At 44.8% G+C, this 23,541-nt stretch overlaps 2 protein-coding genes across 2 annotated transcripts in view; one reads left to right on the top strand and one right to left on the bottom strand.

Moving 5' to 3' along the window:
* Positions 1-2,993, top strand: part of LOC105198079 (fibrillin-1) — a 12,217-nt gene extending 9,224 nt beyond the window's left edge. The window contains exons 18-20 of the mRNA XM_026131673.2: positions 9-261; positions 670-799; positions 970-2,993. Of these exons, the coding sequence (XP_025987458.1) occupies positions 9-261; positions 670-799; positions 970-1,378 (792 nt within the window). The 3' untranslated portion in view covers positions 1,379-2,993. The remainder of the gene's footprint in view (positions 1-8; positions 262-669; positions 800-969) is intronic.
* On the bottom strand, positions 1,950-23,541 carry LOC105197894 (serine/threonine-protein kinase PLK1). Its single transcript, XM_011164500.3, has 8 exons — positions 21,464-23,541; positions 8,882-8,986; positions 8,681-8,797; positions 7,008-7,222; positions 6,271-6,697; positions 5,711-6,177; positions 5,461-5,594; positions 1,950-5,191 (listed from the first exon to the last, which is right to left on the bottom strand). The coding sequence occupies exons 1-8, from the start codon at positions 22,205-22,207 to the stop codon at positions 4,845-4,847; spliced, it is 2,556 nt and encodes an 851-aa protein (XP_011162802.3). The 5' UTR covers positions 22,208-23,541; the 3' UTR covers positions 1,950-4,844.

Below are 23,541 nucleotides of genomic sequence, written 5' to 3'. Positions count from 1 at the left end.
ATTTTCAGGATGTCGACGAGTGTCAACAAACACCGGGACTCTGTCAGCACGTGTGCCTGAACGTGTGGGGCAGTTACAGATGCGGATGCGAAGCTGGATTCAGGCTGAATGCCGACAACCGATCTTGCAGCGACATTGACGAGTGCACGGAATTCAAGGACAATCATCTCTGCATCGGCATCTGCGAGAATACGCCGGGAAGCTACGCGTGCAAGTGTCCCGAGGGATACAGGCTCGGTGTCGATGGTCGAACGTGCCAAGGTGACGGCTTTTACGTATATGGAAAAGCGGTTGTGCGAAGAAAAAATTAAATATAAAGATATCGAAATGAGTACGATCAAAAGATTGATAATAAAACGTTCGTGTATCAACGTTTTATTCTGCAAATCGAGGGAATGGAAAGTGAGAGCTCGTTTACGCGAATCATGGTGTCGTAGCTTCGCGAACGTGTTCCACCTAACTTTGTCTCGCGGCTAGCTTGAAACGGCAGTGCAATTTGTACTTGACCCATTTGCCGAGAAACTGGAGCATTAGCTCGGGTCAACGGCGCACGAACGCGCACTCCTGTAATCTCCTCGATCTCGCGCAATCACGATATTGTTGGCGGTCACGGTACCGTCACGTGCTGCAACGTAAATGTACTTAATTGTCTTCTACGTGTGTTCGCAGACATCGACGAGTGCGCCGCCGGTCAAGTCTGCAGGCAGGCGGACGAAATGTGCCAGAACACGCGCGGGAGTTTCCGTTGTAATCGGATAAACTGTCCCTCGGGATATCATCGGGACCCCATGAAAAAGAAGTAATAATTGAATTTGATCAAGCCAATATAGATTCAATTGTCTCTAATTTAATTGTTTCTTCTCAGGATATATCACGTGACTCGTTTGACGAGTCGAGTTAACTTCGTATACAGATAACTATTCGATCGATTTGATGATAAAGCTACAAATTATTCGTTCGCGATTTCAGCCGCTGCGTACGCTCCTCGAGGTACTGCCGCGTGGAAGACCTGGCTTGCCTTCGGTCGCCCTCGCATTATTCCTACAACTTCATCACTTTCGTGAGCTTGCTGCCTATCCCGTCCAGCGGTCAACTCGAGCTGTTCACTATGAGAGGAAGCCATCAGTCCGATTCGACGATACAATTCACCATGGCATTGGTAGATGTGCGCGCACCACCGGGTATCGCGCGCGCCACAGAGTCCTGCTTCGCCCTGAAGAGACCGATGCCGTCACAGGCGGTCTTAGTGCTGACGCGTCCGATCGCGGGACCGCAGGAAATCGAACTGGATCTCAGTATGGAGATCTACCACGACGCCATGTTCGTCGGGAGCGCGGTCGCTAAGATCTTCATCTTTGTCTCGCAATACGAATTCTGAGAAGATCTTTCGAGGTATGATAGAGAGAGAGAGAGAGAGAGAGAGAGAGAGAGAGAGGAGTGGAAACGGAAGTCAAGATCGTAAAGTGACGTAATTTAGAGATACGCTTAATTGCCCGATTTACGTGATTGCCTCTTCTTCTATAGAGTTACTGTACTTGAAAGAGCAAGAATTATAGCCTCACGTCGTATCATGTTCCGTACAATAATTTTTTCAAAAATATGAAATCTTTTTTGCTGTTATAAGTTTGTGGAATAAAACTGATGTTTTATTAAATAATAGAAACATTTATCTTCAAAAAATGAAAAATAATATTTTAATCGACGTACGTTTGAGATTGATGAATGTACGGTCTTTTTCATTTCTTGCTCATCTTTGAATATCAAAATAAATGTAGCCGCGCTAGCATTTCGATCGAGATATATGTAAAAAAGAAACAAAAAAAAAACAAATTCAGTGTATATAGATTCTTGTAAGTTAACATATGTACCTAAAGGATAAAACATGGAATAAACTTACGTTAGATATAACGTGTGAAATTTATATAATAATTTCTAAGCACACGCTTGTTGCTTTATCAAAATCGCAGCTTTATTAAATGTTTCGCTAGCGACATTCTTCTCCCTTTAACTTACACGATCCGCTGTTTGTAATCGGAACAACGCCTATTGCTTCGAATCTAACGCTTCACTTCTCCTTCACAGAAGACGAATAAAACAACAAATCTGAGATCCTTAGTGTTAATTGCCGCTTCGTTGCATGGAACGCGCGTTAACGTGTAATGCAATATATCTTATGTATATATATAAAAGACCTCGATAAAAAATAAAATATAATATCACTGCGCGTTTTATATTATGACGACAATCGTCGCGTTGGATGCGAATAACGAACGCTCACCAATCTGGTGCAGCAAATTCTTATTACTAATAAGTGATTTAATAATTGTACTAAACATAATTGCGGTCGCCGCGATGGCGACAATATCGATAGAGGACGATGGCGATAGCGTAAATCAGAATATATAGTCGTAATAAAATAATTATATAATCGTAATAGTAATAACAATAATAATCTAAGTAACTAACGACAACTATATGATAGCGGTATTAATGTACACACAATAACAGGAAATAGAACAATTCAGGCGCAACGCGTTGAATGCGGCACGCCGAGAAAATGCATACAATAGAATATATCGCGTCGCTCAGAAATTTCTTCGGCACGACGCGTCGGTGATATATACACACCTATACGTTACGAGAGAACGCGATTGTGTCATCGGGAAATCTTGTCGACGACATACGGCTCGAAGCGTTCGCGCGTCGCTAATATAACATGTAATATCTAGGACTTGGCTGGTCTCTCGTGCGTCGTTTCACGGCTGAGCCATCTTACTCGCTCAATTGGTCATGGATGTGTGTACCAATTCTATCAAGACGAGACGAGTAGGAAAACGGAAATTAAGCGCAAACGTGGAAAGGGTTGGACGATTATGCGAAAAAGCTTCCGATCATCCAGCTCGTCCCGTGAAACTTGCACGTGTTTCCACGCGGTCCTAGCCATAGCATACAACAAACTTCCGACAAGCGCACGCGTAATCGCAACTAATAAATAGTATAACTATAAACGTAACAGCCTGGATACAGCGGCAACGCGTAACAACGATGGCAGTGACACTCGTCGCCCGTCCCTCGTTAGACTCTAGAAAAGTGAAAAAGGAGCGTTGACTAGGATTTGCTAAGAATTTACCGAGGCTTCCTCTCCGCGCCCCTGCGCCGAGCCATTTTAAGTACTCGATGGCAAATCATGTAAAAAGAGATGCGTGTCAATATTTTTATACGTATGTACAAAACGCACGTGCCGCTATAAAAGAATAAACGTATGAAACGAAAAATTGATCAAAGTCGTTAAAAAGGTTCGTTTTCCTTTCCGAATAATAATGCGGGACATTCTATTGGACGCGTTTCGACAAAATCTTTTTTTTTTTTATTTTTGCAAACACGCGTTTATCGCACGTCAGATTCATCTCTTCCGGCATTGCACGACTTGACGATATCTCTGTATCGTGAGAGAGAACGTAAAAAAGAGAATTTTGTGAACAATTTCGAACGGTGTCCGAGAGAACAGAAGAGAACGTGTGTGAGCGAGAACGTTCATAGACTTTTTTGTATTGATTGTGTAAGCTATTTCCCTTTTATTCTCCTTAAATTAAAAACATTAAAGAAAAGGTCTGTTTGACTTTTCCTACACATAATTGAGTATAGGCAACGCGGTATCTTAATAATGAATCGCGAAGTGGAGCTCAGATTTCGATAACAGCGCGATTTAGATGAAAAAATTGTCCATCCTGTCGTTCCGAATGATCCTACACTTCGCACGCGTGATCGCGAATGTGTGTAATAAAACTATATTCGATTTACCCGATAAAACTAATCTACTGGATGTGAATTACTTACTCGATATATAGGCACTGAACTAGGGAGATCTGCGCCGTGAAAAATAAATATACTAACAGCTACCTGTTTAACAGAGGTAGTAGCAATGCAGTTGACACTCTCCTAGTCGTGACCGTATGATGAAAAGTGCCACCGGATACACATCTCGTAACTAGTTACGACGTTTATATCACATTAATCTCGATAATTTTCGTCGAATAATTCTCGCACGAGAATAAGGGATCTGCGTGTAAAAATGCCGCTGTGCATAAAAATAGTGCGTAGCTAGTTCTTTTGACATTTTAGATTCCGTTCACGTAATGCTTTCGCGATGTAATATTGATTCAAGAGGAACGATACAGCTACATCTACTTGAACTCACTTGAAATTCATCATTATTGGGCCGATGGCAGTCTGAGACCGATTATTTACTGATTCTAACTAGCTCTTTCGATCACTGGGAACTTAATTTTTCTTCAGAGATCTCCTGCCGCGAAACACAGGTAAGTCACTTACGGCTTACGGACGATCTCTTTTGCTTTTGTAGAAACAACATGCAGATTTATAAATCAACGGAAGCACTCGCACCGCGCGGTCTTTCGCAAGACACACCTTCCTCATGGACTTAAACGCGCGACATTCTTATTTACGACTTCCCCTTCCTCCCCCTTGAAGAAATGCTGTGGGTAACGGTACGTATCGTGACGTACTTGCTCCGCCGCTATTTCCTTAACCCTTATCCCAAGAGAGAAGAAGAGACGTAAACCACATGTTTTTCTTTCTCTCGTCGTGGTAATTAAAATTAAAAAAAAAAAAAAAACCTTGATCGTAGTAATTAATAATTAGCGACTTTTTGTAGCTAAAGAATTTTATCACTGACATTCAAGTGCCACTTTATGGAAAAGAACAAGTTGCTTGGGTAAGAACTAAAACAGGTATCTGAGAGATCTCGCTGCCAGTTGGGCCACCCGAGCGGTTCTCGAAGGAATCGCGGTGGCGCGCGTCCCCCGAGAATCCGCCGGCGATCATCAAGCGATCGTGTTGTTGTCCAGCTCGGCGAACTCGCGCGTCACTTTGCAAACGTAGTAGAGCCGCTCGTAGAGGTCCGGGGTGCAACCGAGGTCACGCAGGTCGTTCAGCCAATAGGAGGACGCGTGTCGGCCGGTGTCGATGTAAGTGATCAGGTAGCCCCTTCCTCCCGCGGATTCCTGCGACACCACCATCTTCGTGTGGTCCACGAAGAAATTCACTTGCAGCAGTGGTACCGTTAGCTCCATCACGATGGCCTTGTCCGTACGCAGCCACCGTCTCATTCGTGGCACGCAAGCGTTTTTCGACTGTCTCGGCGGCGCGCGGTATTTTTTCAGCTCACCACCTAAACGATACACACATTAAAACGCGGGGTTTACGTTAACGTTTCGCTCGTTAGCTTTAGACCGCGCCGCGCCGCTATAATAATAGCCTAGTATAAATATAGTTACGCCACATTGTGATGTATTGCATTGGAAGAAAAAATATTCGAGCCTCGCAAAGACGAGTCACGTATTTTCGTTTTTTTCGTAAAGAAAAAAGCAAGATTTGCGCGTGTAATAAATTATAATATATGTAGGTATGTAAAACAAAATATTTGATTTGATTACTCACCCTCTGTCAAGAAGTCGTCCATATATTCCGTAAAATGACGAAGCAACTCGAGCTTCTTTTGCAGCGGTGCCGGAACATCCCTCTCTCGATGATATCGCGTCATCTCATCGTCGGTCGTCATATATTCCACTCTTCTGTATTAAAATTACAAATTTAATCGAATTAATAAGAAGCTACTTCCTACGGAAAAAAGTTGTACGATCGATGCGCCATGACGCATTATTTCTCGTTGATTTCTCTCGAGGCTCACCTTCTATCGTGAGTGTAGCTAATCTTCGTATTGTCGTTGAAGAGAACGCCAACCGACCTGTCAGAGAGTTGGAAGCCCAGCCCGTACTTGTTCGAGTAATCGATCCACTTGGTAACGAAGAGCGGCACGATGTCTTCTACGGTCGGTGGATTGCACGCGTTATTCCGCTTCATCTCTGGTATACAGGCTTCTAGCGCGCGATGCATCTGCACGCTTTGCGCCACGAGGCCGGTCTTCTTGTGATCCGGACAGAGCACGCTGCTGAGCCGTTGCCGGAATCGCGGCAGCTTAGGTAATTTCTTGACGAGCCAGCTGGAGACCTTGGACTCCTTCTGCAAGCTCTTCTGCGAACGAGTCAGCAAATGTTGCTGGTGCTGGGGCTGCTGCTGTTGCGCCTGCTGAGTCTGAATCGTATGTTGCTGATAACGCAGCGATGCGTCGGGATAAACGAAACTCTGCTGCCATATCTGAAATTTCATGGGTTTCGTAAAAAAACAAAACTTGATCGTTGAACGGAGCCCTACCAAAAAATCTTTCAGACGACTCGTCAAGTCGCTCACCTGTGCCTTAATTTCTGGATTTCTGGCGACCGTGGACATCGAGGACGGCGACGAAGGTGGTTCGATGATCGATGCCGGTGGCATTTGGTAGCAACAAGTGTGGGGTAAAGACGCAGGCACGTATTCCTTGGTTAGATAGACGTGTTCTTTCACCCTCTCCAAGCTCGGTCGCAGCTCGGGATTAGATTGCAGCAGCCACCTGATCAAGTCCTGACCGCTTTTGCTCGCGAGACTGTCGTCGAGCTCGCGATAATGATTGTTGCAGATCCTAGCGTAAGTCTCTTTGAGTGTGGCCGTGTCGAAGGGTGGTTGCCCTACCAGCAGGGCGTACAGTATACAGCCCAACGCCCAAACATCCGCCTCATAGCTGTACGCTTGCTTGTACAGCACTTCCGGAGCGATGTAGTTAGGCGTGCCACATATCGTCCTGCGGATACAAATGCGACTACATACTACGACGTTCGTCGATGCCGCTAGAGTTGCTTGTGTTTAGACGAGCGCGTTCGTCAGGCCTGAGAATCCGTATCAGATCACCGGAAGAGGGATCTCCGGTGTTTGTGTATTTTTGACGAAAAGGGTAGTTAAGGGATTGCGAGACGTTCAATCGTTTGTATTTTCCGCTATGAGATCACTCTCATATTGTGCCTCTCGCTTTGTGATAAGTGTTTACAATTGTACAAATTAAAACACAATTCTTAATGCAATTCTCGAGAAAGAAAATGTTTACTGAGTCTTACACTCGTCTGCGCTGGCCGTCGGGTCTGGTCGCCAGCCCAAAGTCGCCGATCTTGACGATCATCCGGTCCGATAGGAACATGTTGCCCGGCTTCAAGTCCCGGTGAACAACTTTCTGCGAATGGATGTACGCGACGCCGGTCACCATTTGCTTCATGTAGTAACGCGCTTCCGGTTCCGTGACTTTACCACGGTACTTCAGCACGTGCATCAAGCTCTAGCGGAGAAGAAGAAGAAAAGATGATATTTTTATAACCAGGCTGCAGCTTACTTCGCGCATATTTAGTGACGTGCAGAAAGTCGCCTGACGGAAGAATGGCGCGATAAAACGTACCGAGAATTATTATATGGTTCTTTGTTCGCTTTGCACTCTTTATTTATATATTCTTTTTTGTATTTGCGATCTTGCAATCTTCGCAGATGATACAATAAACTGTCATAAACGTAAAATTATGAAAGTAAGCGTAGCGAAATTTCACGAAAATAACTATATATTGCAGGAGATTGTGTAATGGCCCCCCTGTAGCTCCTTTAAAAAGAAAGGAAACAATCGAGAAGAAAGCGTTTCCTGGCAGGAAGATAGTCGTTACGAATGCGTTGGAATGCACATGCATTTTTCAAAGATTGAGCCGTTTTTTTTTTTATAGGATGCGTGTCGTTTCGGAGGAATCTTATCTGTGATTCGGTGATATTTCGGGAAGGGGCATGGCATTCTCTACAATCTTTCTCGCCACTATAAACTTGCTAACGTGTGACTGACGTTAATTCTTTAAAACGCGCAAGTGAGATGAAATTCGCGAAATGAGATGAGATTTTATGAGGCTGTTTTAAGTGAGCGCGACAAGGAAACGTTAAAAAATTTTTCCCGTTAAACGTTTACGGGATATGAAATATTTTTTTTACAAGTTTCTCGAAACTGCGAGTTACCAGCTTTCAACGCGTCTCTTTTTACGACACGTTTTATTACCACTTTCGCTAGATTCACGTTTATGTTTTTACAGAATATCTAATAAAGATTTTTTTATCATTCAAGTCGTCAATCAAGCAATCCTTTCGTGAGCGGAACGCCGACGTGCGACGACGACGGACGGAGACGAGACTCGCGTTCGCGAAGGCGATTGAGCTGGAGAGCGAGGATAATCAAACGATTAGTGGACGCTTCGTCGCATCCTAACGGTACAAACAGGTCGGCAGATCAGCCATGAAGAGTGCAAGTGCCGCTCTCTTTCCGGTGAGATGAAAATACGCGGCCGTTGCTGATCGCGAGTCGTTCGCAGACAGGCACGATGGATCCATAATTGTTTCTCGGGGATGGCGTGCAGAATGACTTGGACACGTCGATTTAAGTCGCGCAGGTGTTGCACGGCGGAATAGAGATGGGTTGGAACTCGGAAAACCATTTTACGAGGAAGAATGACAGACAAAGATGTTAAAGACGCGCGACTAGAGGGCGAAGGATAAAATAAGGGAACAGTGCTCTTTACTGCTGTCAATATCTGTCGGCGGTTTAAATAATTTACGAGACGACGACGACGACGACGACGACGACGATCGGTGTGGATGCTGCTCGTAAATGTGGAAAGGTACAGAGTTGCGAAAGAATTTTTCTAGCGAATGTGCAGTACGCGTGGTAAGAAACAATAAACTGGTAAGGCAAGTAGGAGACACACGATACCTTTCGTGGGCAGGCCTCTAGGAGCATGTATACGTTGAGATTGTCCTCGAAATAGTGATGCATCTGGACGACGTTCACATGATTCAGCTCTTTGTGGATCATGATCTCACGCGCGATCTACGAATGGCGTAAACGAGCATTATTCAGCGAAACAAATATAGATGCGCGCACTTGTCGCTAAACGAACGTTAAACTACGTACCTTCTGCATGTGAATCCTCTGCATCCGATTCTTTGGGATAATCTTGCACGCGTATTGATTCCCGTTACTGACATCAGTCATTAGGTAGACCCTCGCAAAACCACCCTGAAAAATAACAGATCAATTATTCACAATTGTTGACGTGGCCCAGCTTTGTTTAAGAAAAACCAATAAAAAATGATGAAAACAAATTTAAACTATTGAAATTTTGTCTAATTTGACCGCAAAGTTATCGTTTGTGTCGGACTTACATTTAACCTACTATAGCCTGGTATAATCAATTCTTATTTCAAGGCCTAAGTAATGTCTAAAAATACTACTATAATTCTCCGATTGATTAATGATATCTTATAACTTACAACGATACGACTATCTTAAATATAATAAAAAACATTTTATGTTAAAAACGGTCTTTGTTAAAATTTTTATGTTGCATTTTTAACATAATTTAATATAATATGATTATGTTATTTAAATATTTTGTGTTAAATTGTACTCAACATTTCTTAGTATCACAATAATATTATACCATTTATAGGTAAATAAACAAATAACATAAAAATAATGTACTATTATTATTTTGAAACGTTAATTCTGAGATAAATAATCGAGTCTTTTAAGCAGAGACCTGTACTCTCGCGATTAATTATCCGATATTCGAAAAGATGAAATTGCGCAAGCGATTTATCTCTTACGGAGAAGGATAAGAATCGCGTCCTTCTTCCGAGTCCTAGAAATCTCAAACTAGATCTCAAGAATTTCTCCTCGATCGTCCGTCAACGGTCTCAGTGAAAGGTTCTCTTTGCGACCGCTTTCGGTCTTAAAGTAATCTTCTAAAATTATCATTTATTGCCTCCGCGCAGTTGAAGGAATGGAAGAAGAAAGTGAAGGGAATTTCTTTTTTACGGGACCTGCGTCAATCTTCGTGGCTTTTGACAATGGGAGACTTCTAAATAGCATGATGTAAATGTGACACCGATCGCAAAGTAAATGTGTCGCAATGGAAGAAGAGACTTATCGTCGACCAAAAGTAACGTTTTCAATCTTACAACGCTTTAGTTACAATAGAGGATTCACCTATCTTCCTCCACCTTATCCTCCGGAGTTTTGACAAACAATGCGCCCACGAAAAAATCGTAAATCCAAAGTGGTTTCGTTTTCCGAAATAGCTCGTCACTGCGAGAACAAATGACGAGATATATCATTTTGATCGTGATCGCGATGAGAAAGGGTGTTCGATGGGCTCATTGCCAGAATAACTCGCACGAAAATATCCCAAACGAGTTACGAGAGCGCGCGTAACACGTCGCGAGACGACAGCGTCACGCAATTTTCGAATAATCTCTCGCATTGATATAATATTTCCGTATTTAGCGTCAAATGCGTCGGGTCCGATCGCGTCAGCGACAATAACGTTGCACGCGATCCTCCTGTATTCAGGCGAGACTCTAGATAAAAATGGGGCAGAGTGACCTCGATGACGGCCGCGGCCGCGCGACCGTCCGTCGGGACGAGGAGCGTCTTTCGTGCCGGCTCGACGCCGATGTGACCCAGGCATGCAGGCAGACAGGCAAGCAAGACATTCCTCGTTCCCTCGTCCTTGCCGCATTTCGGCGGTAATCCGCCGCGTGTCGTATATACCTGGTACGCAAGGAGCATACGGTACTCCCGTACGTGTACGATTATGGCGAAGCGGTTCGTTTATCTTTAAATACCGCCGGCAACGACTAAAAATACATCCCCGCACGCGTGCACGCGCTTTGTGCACACGCGGTTAAATGGACTGTTGACAAAAACTCCTCGGAGCCTTGTCCCCATTTTGCGTTTCGTTCCTCGGGAGATCGGGACTGCGTGTCGTCGAAATTAGCGCAGCTTGGTGAACGCGGGGTGGAGATTCGTTCCGGATCATTCGTATTCTTTTCTCTGTGGAGCGATCGAGTCCTTCTCTCTTTTCTGCCTTCATTACAACGCTGGAAAGCTCTTCCACACGCGATCCGTACCATCTTTCCCTTCCGTTAGATGTATTCAGGACGCTCACGAAATAATAAATAATAAATCGACGCAGGGGAAGCCTGCGCCGATTAACAGGCGAACGTCATTTTCCCAATACGCCGCGCCGGAGATCCGGCGTTTGCTTACGCGCGAAGGACAGCGACCCGTTAACTTTGCTTGAGCCGGCCGAGGCAAGCGAATCGCATCTCGTGCGTTCGTTTAGCGTGTCTCGCTGACCGTCTCGGAGACGCCGAAACGAGCCCTCGGGCCCTCGGGCCCTCCTCGGACGCTCCTCGATGTCCACGCTTCCGCGCGATTCGTGACTCGCGAGCGCGACGGAGAAAACGAAAGAGCGCCGCGCCGACCGGTTTTCGCGTGGCATGCAGTGCGTCATCGATTCGATTCCAGAGAAATAATCCCATTCACTCCGCGCAATCGTCATGGCATAATGGCATGCGCTCGCGCGATTTCAAGCGTCTTGCCGCTATAGTCCAGCCAGTCCGCGTCGGTGCACCGCGCGCCGCGAGCTACGCGCGCTCCGGTGCGCTTTTCGACGATAAACGCACGCGAATCGCTTTGTTCGCGCGAACACTCGATTTCTCGTCGCACGAGAGTCAACAGAAGAATCGAGACTTTCCTCGCCAATTGGAACGCGCGCGCGCGCGCGCGAACAAAGAAAAGAATGAATTGATTTATCTAGGACGAATAGGCGCCTGCTGGCACGAGTTTCGCTCGTAAATGATCTAAATTTGGGAAAGCACACGCACACGCTGCGTCCCTTTCTTCCGTTCAAACAAAAGGCCCTGACCTTTCGTTAATCTTTCCGGCTTATCAGCCATGGCGTCTCCCCCTTCGACGATCGATTCGTTTCATTCTTTCGCGCTAGGGATACGCGTGACGCCAGTCACATCCGGCAACGTAATCGTTCCTGTCATAAAGCAATCACTAGGACGAGAGCTAGTTCTATTCCAAGCGGCTAGTCCAAGAGGTTTCCCTGACGAAGCAGATTGGTACATTGAAAAGGAAGAAGAAGAAGGGAGAGGAGGGGGTTGATTTTTTTGTCTAGATTAAGCAATCGCACGTGAACGCACCGCCTCAACGTTCCAGCACGCCCACACTGCTCGAACGGCACTAATTCGACGTGGCAATTCGCGGCGATAACAGCTCCCTTAACCCTAGTTAGAACCAAGTAACACCAAGACGCTTTCGGAGTTACGTCAGAAGCGTTTTAATCCTAGAAGATGTAATAGGTCAATTCGAAAGCCGCGCATGATACGTTCTTTCCGCTACTTCACGTAACGAAGATGGATTTTTGAAACGTAAGTTTGCCTCGAACCTTTCGTACCTAACCCACTTGTAACATAAAACATAGAGGATTCATCAAGAATTATTTAAACTCAATTTTGTACGATATTTTTAAGTCTGTCTCTCTTTCTCGATTTCTTCTTTGATTCTTTATTATAATATAAATATTGTTAACTAGTAAAATGTACATTATTCGGATTTAATATTAAGTCAAACATTATGTAAAATCAATTAGGAAAAAATACAGTTCTAAAGCTTGCTATAACGACGAGTAATCGTGAAATAAAAAAAAATACATTATACATTAGGAACGCTAAAAGAAGCGTATCGATCAAACGAGATTCAGCCATGAAACAATCACTCGTAATAATACTAGGAAATTAAATCGTTTTTATAATGCAGCGAATAAGATAACCAAAGATAGAGCAGAGTTTGGCAATTCTTACCAAAGCGTTGGATGTTCGAATAAAATATACAACTTGGTTTAACACAAGTGGGTTACTCGGTTTATCGATTAAATAGCATGCTTGTGAAACGCGAGAAAGGAAGAGTATATAAAATGACAAACCTTTTGGCATTTAACGCGGGTCTTTGGAAATGCACGTGCACAGAAAGACAGAGAGAGAGAGAAAGAGAGAGAGAGAGAAAGAAACTGGAAGGAAAACCGTTCCGCACCACCTGCGAGATCCCGATGCTTTTGTGTTCATTGTTCAAGTACGTAGATAGGAAAATCTACCTGTAACCCCTCGACAGAGGTTTTCTGAGGCACACATGGACGATAGGGTCTGTGCATTCTATAAATTCTCTCTGCTAAATCGAGAACGCCGAGGAAACTCTCTCGCCACGGTTATTCCGTATTGACCGTCGTAAATTTCAAAAGGTAAAGGTCGAGGGAATAAAGCGCGAGGAGGTAGTTTTAGATCCCTGTTGATCCCTCGGGGTTTCGTCATCTTTTTCATCATCCGCCACGCGAAATTCAAACGGTTCGTACAAACAACCGTTCACGTATTTAAGTCGAGCGTAAACTAAAGTCTGTAAAAAGGAAAGTGTAACGTATCGATAACGTATCGCGGTACGTTGCTCGTCATGTGTTTTTCGCGCGAGTTTAGCGTCCGTCAGTTATATAGAGAGATTCAGTGGGAGAGAGTGTAATAAACGTGTGATAACCGATAAACTCGTCCAAGAGTAAAATTTATTTAATTCTCGCGGGCGCTACGAAAAGAGAGTTCGACTTGCGCGTCTTTCTAGAAATACTCTGTTTATATCTTTTACCAGTGGTAAAGATATCACGGTCTGCTTAATTGACGCTTATTGGCATCACCGGTCGCTGTGTTTCGCAACGCGGGGATGATTATTCGCAAATGACGCGCCCGATCGTTTAAAAGGCCAACGCTTTGCCTTTTTTCTCTCTGCCGTGCATTACGGCGAAATAATGTTTACATTGGAAAGAAACGCGCGATTTCGTGCACCAATGTCGAGCTTTGGAATCGAGATATTGAAGCGAGCATTACGATGACGCGCTTCGCTTATACGTCTTCGCGAGTGGAATTAGCTGTATGCTTAAGCTGCGCAATTAAGTGCAACGCGATATAAATAAAGAATGGCAAATGCGCGCGAAATCGATTTATCGATAGACATTTTTATCGCGCAAAGCGTACTTCATGCGTATATATATATATTTTTCGTATTTTTACAATCTCTTCAATGACAGTTTTTATATAAATGTCGTGCGATAATTGAGGCATATTACGCAAGAAAGTACAGCTGATTAATGTTTATCATGCGAGCGAAAGTTTAATGTAGCTTTAATACGACCGACTTATTTCCGGTCAATAGTGAAAATTGCTGTTTTTGCCGTTAGATCTCGGAATACGTGGTAACGGATGATGAAATCGCGCGGATAATCATGCGTTATACTTTGTACCAGCGGACGATCTCGCGCGGAGCTGAAAAAGCTAAAAAAAAAAGAAAGAAAACGAAAAGAGTGAGGCAATCCAGAATGAGAAAGGCGGAGGCACGGAGAGAAAAAGAGAGAAAGAGACGAGAGAGGAAGAGGCCCATCCGTTGAGCTCATCCTCGCGGCTGCACCGACACGCAACCACGAGCCAATCAGTGAAAAGCAGACGAGATGTCATTGACTCGTGTGTATGTGCGCGAAGGGTGCGCGTGTTGCGTGTGCCTCTATTAGAAACACGCGTAATGCGTATGCTTTGGAAGCCAAACGCGTAGATAAACGACGGTGTCCCGCGTCGCGCACTGTAATTCGTCACGACGCTCCGTGGAAAAACTGTAGCTTCGCGCGCCCCTACTGTCGCATTCTTCACGGTTCAAGGATTTCGCGAGGCGAATAGAATCGTCACTCGTTACTTCTCACGATCCCGAACTGGAACGGAACGATCGTCTTCGCGATAGAATCCGCCGACTTTGAGAGGACTATAATGGATAATTCTCTGATCGCGCGTACTCGTATGTTCAATGTTGAAATCCTCTGTCGCGCGCGAGTTCATTGAAAGGATTGAATATCTGATCCTCAGCTCTCGTTTTCCACGCTCCGAAGATTTGATAAATACCACGGTTGTAAGAGATCTTCCCGACACGATGTCCGTCGCTATCGCGCGCCTAGGATCAAAACCGGACGCGTAAGTTCTTCATCGCTCGCGGGCTAACATTGTTCACGACAGACAAATAGTAGATGAGTCTCTACGACGTAGCGTAGAGGAGGAAAGAGAGCAGATGAGAAGCATCCGTAGCGTAAGTAGCGGCGGTATAGATAAGCTCCCGCGTCTTAGCTCTTCGCTTTTAAACTGCAGAGCGAGAAGAGAGCTCTCGTAACCGGTCGTGAATGATCGAGGCAACGACGTTACACGATAAAAAGCGTTCGCACCTTCCACAGCGTTCGAAAGAGAATCGCGTACGACTCGCTCGTCCGCGTAAACGCCTATCCGGTGTATTTGATCAGCGCGACTAATGGCCCATTACTAGCGCTTCAATGTTGACGACGGTACCGTTTATAACCGTTACATCTCGTCTATTTGTGATTTTACAGCAAACATGTACTTAGCGTTCTCTTATACGCTAATACCTTCCCTCTTAATTCTACAATAAAAAGTATCCAATATTGCTGCAATGTTTCACCGACTGAAACGTCAGCTTCAGAAATACTGATAGATGCGTAATGTTGCAGCAACATGTATATTATTGTATTAGCGTTGCTGCAATATTGCTGAAACGTTGTAGCAATATTTTGCAACGTCTTTGCTATTCTGTGCTGTACGAGTATTAAGATAGATTTTTTTTTGTATATTGCGACTAGAACACAGAGGATATCTAGAATACTTGAAGGTCCGTTCGAAGGTCCGTAACCCGTACGCTTTTTGCGGCGAGTGTGCACGGATAGAGAACTACCTGCGCGGGCGCGCACAAAGTGCAAACGTAGAAACCGGCAACCGGTTGCGAATAATCGAGATAGCGCCGAAGCGGGGGCCTCGATGGAATACGGAAATATCAGAGGTAAGTTTTGATAAAGTATCGGGGCCGTGCGGTGCGCATAACGGAAAGTCCGATTTCTAACACGAGATACGAGGCGCGAGCGCGCGAGTGCGCGAGCGCGGGGTAACGCCCGAACGACCGGGTGCGAATAATCGGGATGACGAAACGACGACCGGTTTTCTCAAGAGCAAGAGGATGCGCACGGTTCGAGACTGCATCCTCTGAAATTATCCTCTCGCGCGCGGCCCGCTAGCCTTTCGTGGATCGCGATCGATCTCGTCGCGTGGACGTGAAATATTTTCTCTCGCCGATCGATAACAGCCGACTTGTTTTCGGGCCTACAATTTAACATCGTCGAGTGACATCTGCGGAAGTGATCTTGGACGTGATCCAGGCCAGATAAGTTGTAGGTAGGACGCGGAATATTTTTTTATACAAATCGATCGGTACGAAACACGGCCGGGATCCATTTTTGAGTTGTGACATCACCCAAATGACGTCGATGCCGCACAAAACGCAATTTTTTGCGAACCGATTTCCACACCTACCATTCACGAGTAGCCAACGATCCGTTTGATTTGTGGCGCGAGAGATCGCATCTCGCGAAATCACGTTTCAACGGCGCGCGGCGCGCGGCGGAAGGACACGTAATAAAATTGATATCATCGAGAGGATTTCTCTCTTCGCATTGCATTGAAGGGTTTCTCGCGAACTGGTTGGATCGATCGCGAATCACGTGAACGCGCGATATTTCCTGCACGAACGGCGAACCGATAGCGGGTCGATCCGCATCGATGAGCCGCGCCGCGCCGATATAGGCTCGCCGTTTTCCGCGTCCGCGTAAAACCAAGTATATATCGTGAAAGGATCGGGAAGTCGCGATTAACGGAGATTGGATGAGATCGTGCTGAGCACGGTTCGAAGCAACGAGATCGATGTAACGAGACCGCCTTGGGGTGTGTCCAAGGTGTGTTGGCCGAATGGAGTTTACTCGCCGTAATGATAATCAGATAACTTAGACTTCCTGCTTCGGACGATACCAAGTACATGCGTACAGGACATGTACGTACTTGACAATGGGACGACATCTTTTTCGATTAAGATTTCATGCATTTTATCTGCCCTGTAATTTATTCGTTCTTTATATTGTAGTTTATCCCAAACAATTCACTCAAATTCTTGTTTAACACAAGATGAATTTGTTGGACAATAATACACATATTATGTAAAAATAAAATATTGATTCAGTACAAAATAATACAATTATAATACACAAAAAAATTTCTTTTCTTTTTTATTATATATATCCAACGTTTTATAATATTTATCCATTACATGTAATTTTTTCTAAAAGACAGAAAAGGAAATAATATTTTATTAAATAAATTTTGATTTTTATATCAAAATTTTAAAATATTACAATTTAGCAGTTATTAAAAATGTATATTATTCTTTTGTGTATAATCGCTTGCTTATTTTTCTTTTCTTTCATTTTTCATTTTAAACTTGTTCTTTTTTTTTATTTTTCCTTTTTTTAAAATTTTGCCTTTAATAATTTTTTTTTATACAAATACATTTTTAACTTTGGTAAACAATTAATAAATTAAAGTTCATGAGTTTTTTTTCAAAAACAACTAGTTAAAGTTAAAAATTCAATTATTGAAAATTAACTAAATTAAGTTAAACGTTATTAACTTTATTACTTAGAGGAAAAGAGAGTAATATGGCACCCATTTTCATTTTGTTAAATAACTTTATTTATAATTAATATTTTTTATTGAAATTTGAACGAGTACATTCGTCAGAGTGTTGTTTGGCAGATTCTAGACTCAAAGTAATGAAATATTTATTATTTAGAACGTGATTTATAAAAATCTAATGCACTGTATAATCGGTGGAAGAAAAAAATGTGTTTGTAATATGGCTATCCATAAAAATAATTTTAAAAGTTAGTTTAGTTTAAAAGAATCACGGTACTTTGTTACAAAATTATATATTTTTAATTTTCCGTTGTTTAGAATTTTCCTGATTTAGAATTTTCCTGAGTTCATAAGCTTTAAAAATTACCATTAGAAATTTCATTAAAAATATCATTTTATTCCTGTTTAACATTAAACAACAAGCATAAAATGATGTCTCTAATGTTTCTAAACAGCGCTCTTTAGAATAACAATTGATTTATCAAAGAAATATTTCGATATAAAAATTTTGCTTAAAAAACCATATTAACAAAGTTCCATGTTATTGTTTTACCTTTGTATAACTCGAAATGTATACGGTCGAATAAAAAGTTAAATAACAAAAAAACACTCGAGTGCATGTACCTTCGTGTTATAATACACTCAAGTTTAAAAATAATGAAAAAGTGTATGTAATTAAAGATTGAAAGTGTATCTTAAAAAAGTTTAGAAGTGCTCAAAAATAAAAATATCTTATAACAATTGTCAGCCATTATATATTGGCATATTAACATCACGCTCTCTCTCTAAAAAACGAGCGAGCTATTAAACGAATAACTCCATAAGCAATTGTTAGAATACGTTACCTAATAACGGAAATAATAGGAGTAGCCATATTGTCGACAGTAACCATAATACCCTCTTCTCCTCTAACTTTTAATTTTTTAATTACCCAACCCTGCAAATGAATTACGAGAGTTTGTTACGCGGTGCGATGCAAGATCTCCTTAATAGTCGCTATGGTAGTCTTGCACAGCGAGAGAGACTCCGCATTACTCGAGCGCGCGAGCACGCCTTCTCTGTTAAAGCCCTACTCGGGTCGTTGACCGTAGACGGTCCCGCGTCAGACAGGCGCACGTGCTTACCGTCTGGGCCGCCTCCCCACTCTCCGTCGGCTGAAGAGAGTGGGGAGGCGGGCCAGACGGCAAGCACGTGCGCCTGTCTGACGCGGGACCGTGCGCGGTCAACGACCCGAGTGGGGCTTTAACAGAAACGGCGTGCGCGCGCGCTTTGAGTGATCGGAGTCTTTCTCGCTGCGCGAAACTACCGCAACGACTTTTAAGAGAGATCTTCTTGCATTGCACGGCGTTAAACAATATGAGTGATATGTGCAATAAATTCGCCGCAACCGAGTCGCCCGCATTGAAGAAAAAATAATCTTAATACAAGCATATTTAATGTTAAACGGGTACAATTCTATTATTTAAATAAAGTAAAATTTGTTTTTAATTAAGAATATCTTTTTGCTTTGTTTTAATAATAATGTATTCTTAATCAAAGGTTATTTAATCTTGGCGCTATTCTAAGCATAAAATATTTTTAGATTAAAAGATTTATGCATTTCTTTAAGAATTCATTTTTTTTGTGTAATTATATGTTAAATTGAATTATTAAAACGTTTGGAATGTTAAAAATTTGTGACAAAAATTTTAACAAGAATCGGCTTTAAAATAAATACAAAATGTTTTTTTTATTTAAAAGTAATACTTAAAAATTAATATGAGTAAAAGATAATTGCGACGTTTTTCAAGCCGTTAAAAAAATGTAGATACAGAAAATACATCTCGTAAATTTGAATAATACGAGCTATTATAAAATGCTAACGTACATTACGTAATCGGATTGGGAAGTAAACCATCTTATGAATAAGAAATAAATTCAAGTGGATAATAAATTTCGGTTGTCGGCTTAGAGATCACACGTAATAGTGACACAGCGCAAGAAGTAATTTCTACGCGCGTCTTTGGCTGTCATTGAGAATTACTAGGAAATGATTGAAATTGTATTTCTTTTTTACTCTGAGAAAAATTGTTGATGAGTTAATTTGTCAAAATTGGATTAACAAATAGCGATTAATTATAGATTTTAATGGGTTTTGATACTTTTGATAGGGATGTGTAATTGCCGTTGCATGTTGAAGCATCGTTAATGGAAGATGTGTAAGATTAATGTATCTCTGTACCTGGTAATTTATAACTGCTGCAATTAAGCAACTCTAACAATCGCTAACAATTTCCGATGTCTACAATTAGAACAGCTAGCCAGCGTAGATATTCGTTTTGCATTGTTGTCGGTGATTCAAAACCGACAGTGATATATTATATATACTTTCAGATTCAGAGAAGAGACACACGTTCAACGTATTATTAATCGTCCCCATAAATTAAAACAAAGTGTCCCGCGATTAGTAAATTCGTCCTTGACGAAGTTGTTGATCTTAGGCTACCGACGATGTATTATGCATGATGCAGAGTCCAATGACTCGACCGAACGCATCTCTGTCTTTGGGAGAAGAGAATCGATTGTTGTCGATAAGCCGGCGAGACTTTAAATGTCTCATTTTTATGCCATCCACGTACGAACTGTGCTGAACACGTTACATATATATAATTCTCAAACCGTCATCGTTGTTTTGTGCGCGAGTTCCACGGTTGCATCACAACGTGTCACAAAGAGACAAGAGAAAGACAGAGAGAGAGAGAGAGAGAGAGAGAGAGAGAGAGGGCTCCATCCTCTGAGAACTTTTGAGATATCGCGTGAAATTTGCGTTTCGTCGATACAACAAAGAAAGAGAGACATTTTATCTCGGTAAACACAAGACGCGTCCAAGGTGGTCCGATATATCCCGTTTACACAGGATAATCCCGGATAGAAGCGGCAAATTCCGACGTACTTTCCGGTCCCTCGTTTACGGTCTAATCTGAGCGTTCCGGAGAACCCGGGGCACACACAGAGAGAGAGAGAGAGAGCCTCTTTGTTGGATCATCGTTTTTCGCCGAAGTCGTCGGCGACGTCGCCGGTACATCTCCCTCAGAATTCCCGGTATGCGAAAACGAGCGTCGTGTGACTCACCGCTTACGTTCCATTTCTACGTAGCGTGTGGGGCTGCGCCCACGTTTCCGCGTAATGAAAAATTTTAATCCCGCGAGTCGCGGGTCCCTGTGCGGGTTCGATCCGACGCGGCGACGTCGGAATCGCGACTCATCTCGCATCAGCGCGGTCACGCGTTATTTACTCCAGGAAGTTATTCGCACCCGAGCTGATTGTGCGAAAATTAAATCGCTGGAGTAAATTCCTGCCCCTATGTGCGATTTAATCCTGCGAATTTTACATAGTGATGATTTATAACATCATTATGAGAAACGCGGTCCGTGAAGAATGTGCGCGATTTCGCGATAGAAAATTAAAATATAATAGCGAGGCGGCGAATTATCGAACGAATAAATGTTTACGAATAATTGCTGCCGTATCTCGCATCCACGATCGATTCGGCGTAACGTGACGATCGACAACGGCTTTTCCTTCCCTTCACACGCTCGTCTTTTTCTCTCTCTCTCTCTCTCTCTCTTTCTCTCTCGTCAGGTGAGTGGTAATCAGCCGCGGCCGGCGCGGCTTTGCTCCGGCGAAACAATAAGGAGTACGCGCCGCGGCGTGGCGCGGTGCGGCCAATCGCGCTCACTGATTTACTGTCAGCGAGTGACAGCGGTTTTAAAGAGCGTTGTAAACGGCGGGCACCGTACAACACACGTGGAACGGTATCAAACAAAACGGAGCGCGGAGTGAGGAAGGTCAACCAGCTCTAAATGAGCTGTAACCCTGCGGTTCCCACGTATTCCCACTCGTTGCGAGAGATACGCCGGTGTACCCAGTACCATACGTCCTCGTCACGAAAAACGGGACCTCGACAATGCGATCGGCGCGCGACGCGCCAACGACAGGTGCGTTTGCGCGCCGAATCGACGATAGCATGGGGGAACTTATAAATACTCGTTACTTAAATCTACGCAATTTGTCAGCTGCAAACAATAAATCAAACGATTTGAAAAGCGAATCGTACCTTTCCTAAGAATTGTCCCTTGTAATAGGCGTTCCCCTGCACGGGATCGACAACGTAGTCGCTCTCCTGCTCGGCGGAGTTGTTCCAAGAGGAAGACGTGGAAGGACCCGGTTTCACGACGCCGCTGCCGCTGCCACCGGTTGTCCTCGGCAGCGAGATCGGCACGCTGCCGAAGCGGCCGCCGCCGTTCGTCGTCGAGACGGTGACGTTGCTGCCCGTGGTGGTGGCGGCGGCGGTGGTAGCGACGACGACGTTACTGGCCGACGTGGAAACGTCCTGGGTCGGATTGTTCTCGCCCCTCGAGGTCGACGGTTGCGTCGAGGAAGTCGCGTAAATGAGCGTGGAGGTCGGCGTCGCGGTCCGTATCTCCTCCTCGTTTCGGAACGCCGCTGCTCTGCCACTGCCGCCACCGCCGATGTCCTTGAAAAGGTCCGAGGGGACGGCAGGGTAGACGACCTGCCTCGCCGAAGACAGCTCGATCTCCGAGGGTAGAGAGGCCGTGCCGTGCCTGCGGCTCCTTCGACGCATCAGGCTCTGCAGAGAGGAGGCGGAGCCTCCTCCCTTAGTGAAGGTTTGACGCGATCGGCCGTCCGGCACCGACCTGGTGCTGCCGGTGCAGGTTCCGGCAGCCGAGTCGCCGATTCTCCGCTTCGAACATTCCGGTTCCGAGACGGTGCGAATGGTCTCGTCGAATTCCTCGCGGTATCTCGCCGCGACGTGGCAGGTCGCCGAGGATGTGGCCATCTCGGCGCCGCACCCTGCAGTCTCCGACAGCGGACCGACGACGACGACGTCGTCGCCACCACCGCCGCCGCCGCCGCCGCGCCGCCGCCGCCGCCGCCACTCGTCGTCACGTCGCACGGGATGGCACCCTGCACGTCGATCAAACTACTCGGCGGTAACATCTCGACGCGACGATCGAAGTCTTATTCCGCGTGATGAGCTTTGTTTCGTCCGTCGTCGTAGAAGCCTCTCCTCCTCGTCGTTCTCGTCATCAACTTGACGAAAAATCGTCGACGACCGTCGCGATCCAAAGAGGGTTTCGTGGAACGCATTCGGCGGCTCGATGGAACGTCGAGGATCGCGGTGATGGCTGGCAGCTTCTCCGGGAACCGTCGCGAAATCTCGCAGCTAAAGACACACTCGGTGTCGTCATATCTAGATCGACGGCAATGCGACGATACGGACGACCGTAGAGCGATTCCAAGTCTTCTCGGACGTCATCGATGTCCCGCGGGTATCCGGTTCGGATTTAATAATCGCAGAGAGATGACTCGATGTCTATAGCATCCACACGCGACGATGAAAAGTCGTGACGTTTTAGACTCGAGTCTGCGTCAGGGTCGATTCGATCGCCTCTTTTGGCTCCACCGTTATCAAGGTTGACGTGTCACGCTTGTTTTTCGGAGCGGGACGAGTCGTCCCAATCCACCCCCGGCGAGCGCCAAGACGCACGTGCATCTCTCCACGGGGTCGCTCGATAGCTCGCCCGCTGCCGCACCTCCCCTCCGCGGACAGTCTCGCAAGGTGCCCTTCGAAGGGCCAATCGCTGTCGAATCGAGCGACGCTCCACCAGGAAACGACGTTAGCCGCCCCCTACGACGAGTCACGAGAGGACCGAGGACCTCTTTCGTGATCCCGAGAGAGATCTCTTCCCAATCGCGCGTTCTTACGTCACGTTAATTTTTTTTTAACACGACGCAACGACGAAACTCCCGAACGCCTCCACAAACTAAACTACTTTGGCAATGGTGATTCCTTTACGTCCTTGCGCGAGTAAACGAGCTCGCCGCCCCGCGAGCTTCTCTCGGCGACACGCAAACTCGTTCGCGACGCTTTCGCCAGCTCGCCTCGTCGACCCGTAGCTGGCGTACGAGTCCGCTCGCCACTGTTCGCCGCTGCGCCGACCCGACGACCGACACCCTCTGCCTCCGCTCCTTTTGCTCCCCACCCCGTCGGCAAACTCCAGGGGCGTACAATCGTGTTGTGAGGGAAAGAATCAAAGGGTGTCGTCGATTTCGATATATATTCTCAAGATCCCATGCATTCCATATTTTTCCTTTTTTCTGCGTATTGTC

This window comes from Solenopsis invicta, chromosome 10 (assembly GCF_016802725.1).
Source record: "Solenopsis invicta isolate M01_SB chromosome 10, UNIL_Sinv_3.0, whole genome shotgun sequence".
In the NCBI taxonomy this organism is placed as follows: domain Eukaryota; kingdom Metazoa; phylum Arthropoda; class Insecta; order Hymenoptera; family Formicidae; genus Solenopsis; species Solenopsis invicta.
Note: the sequence above shows the minus strand (reverse complement) of the source record. Positions and strands in the feature narration are given on the sequence as shown.

Excerpts from the sequence above, each read along its gene's own strand:
- LOC105197894 (XM_011164500.3), bottom strand. The coding sequence starts at position 22,207 with ATGGCCACATCCTCGGCGACCTGCCACGTCGCGGCGAGATACCGCGAG. Across the intron at positions 8,987-21,463 it reads AGGGACAATTCTTAGGAAAG|GGTGGTTTTGCGAGGGTCTA; the intron begins GTACGATTCGCT and ends GTTATTTTTCAG. Across the intron at positions 5,192-5,460 it reads GGACGACTTCTTGACAGAGG|GTGGTGAGCTGAAAAAATAC; the intron begins GTGAGTAATCAA and ends TGTATCGTTTAG.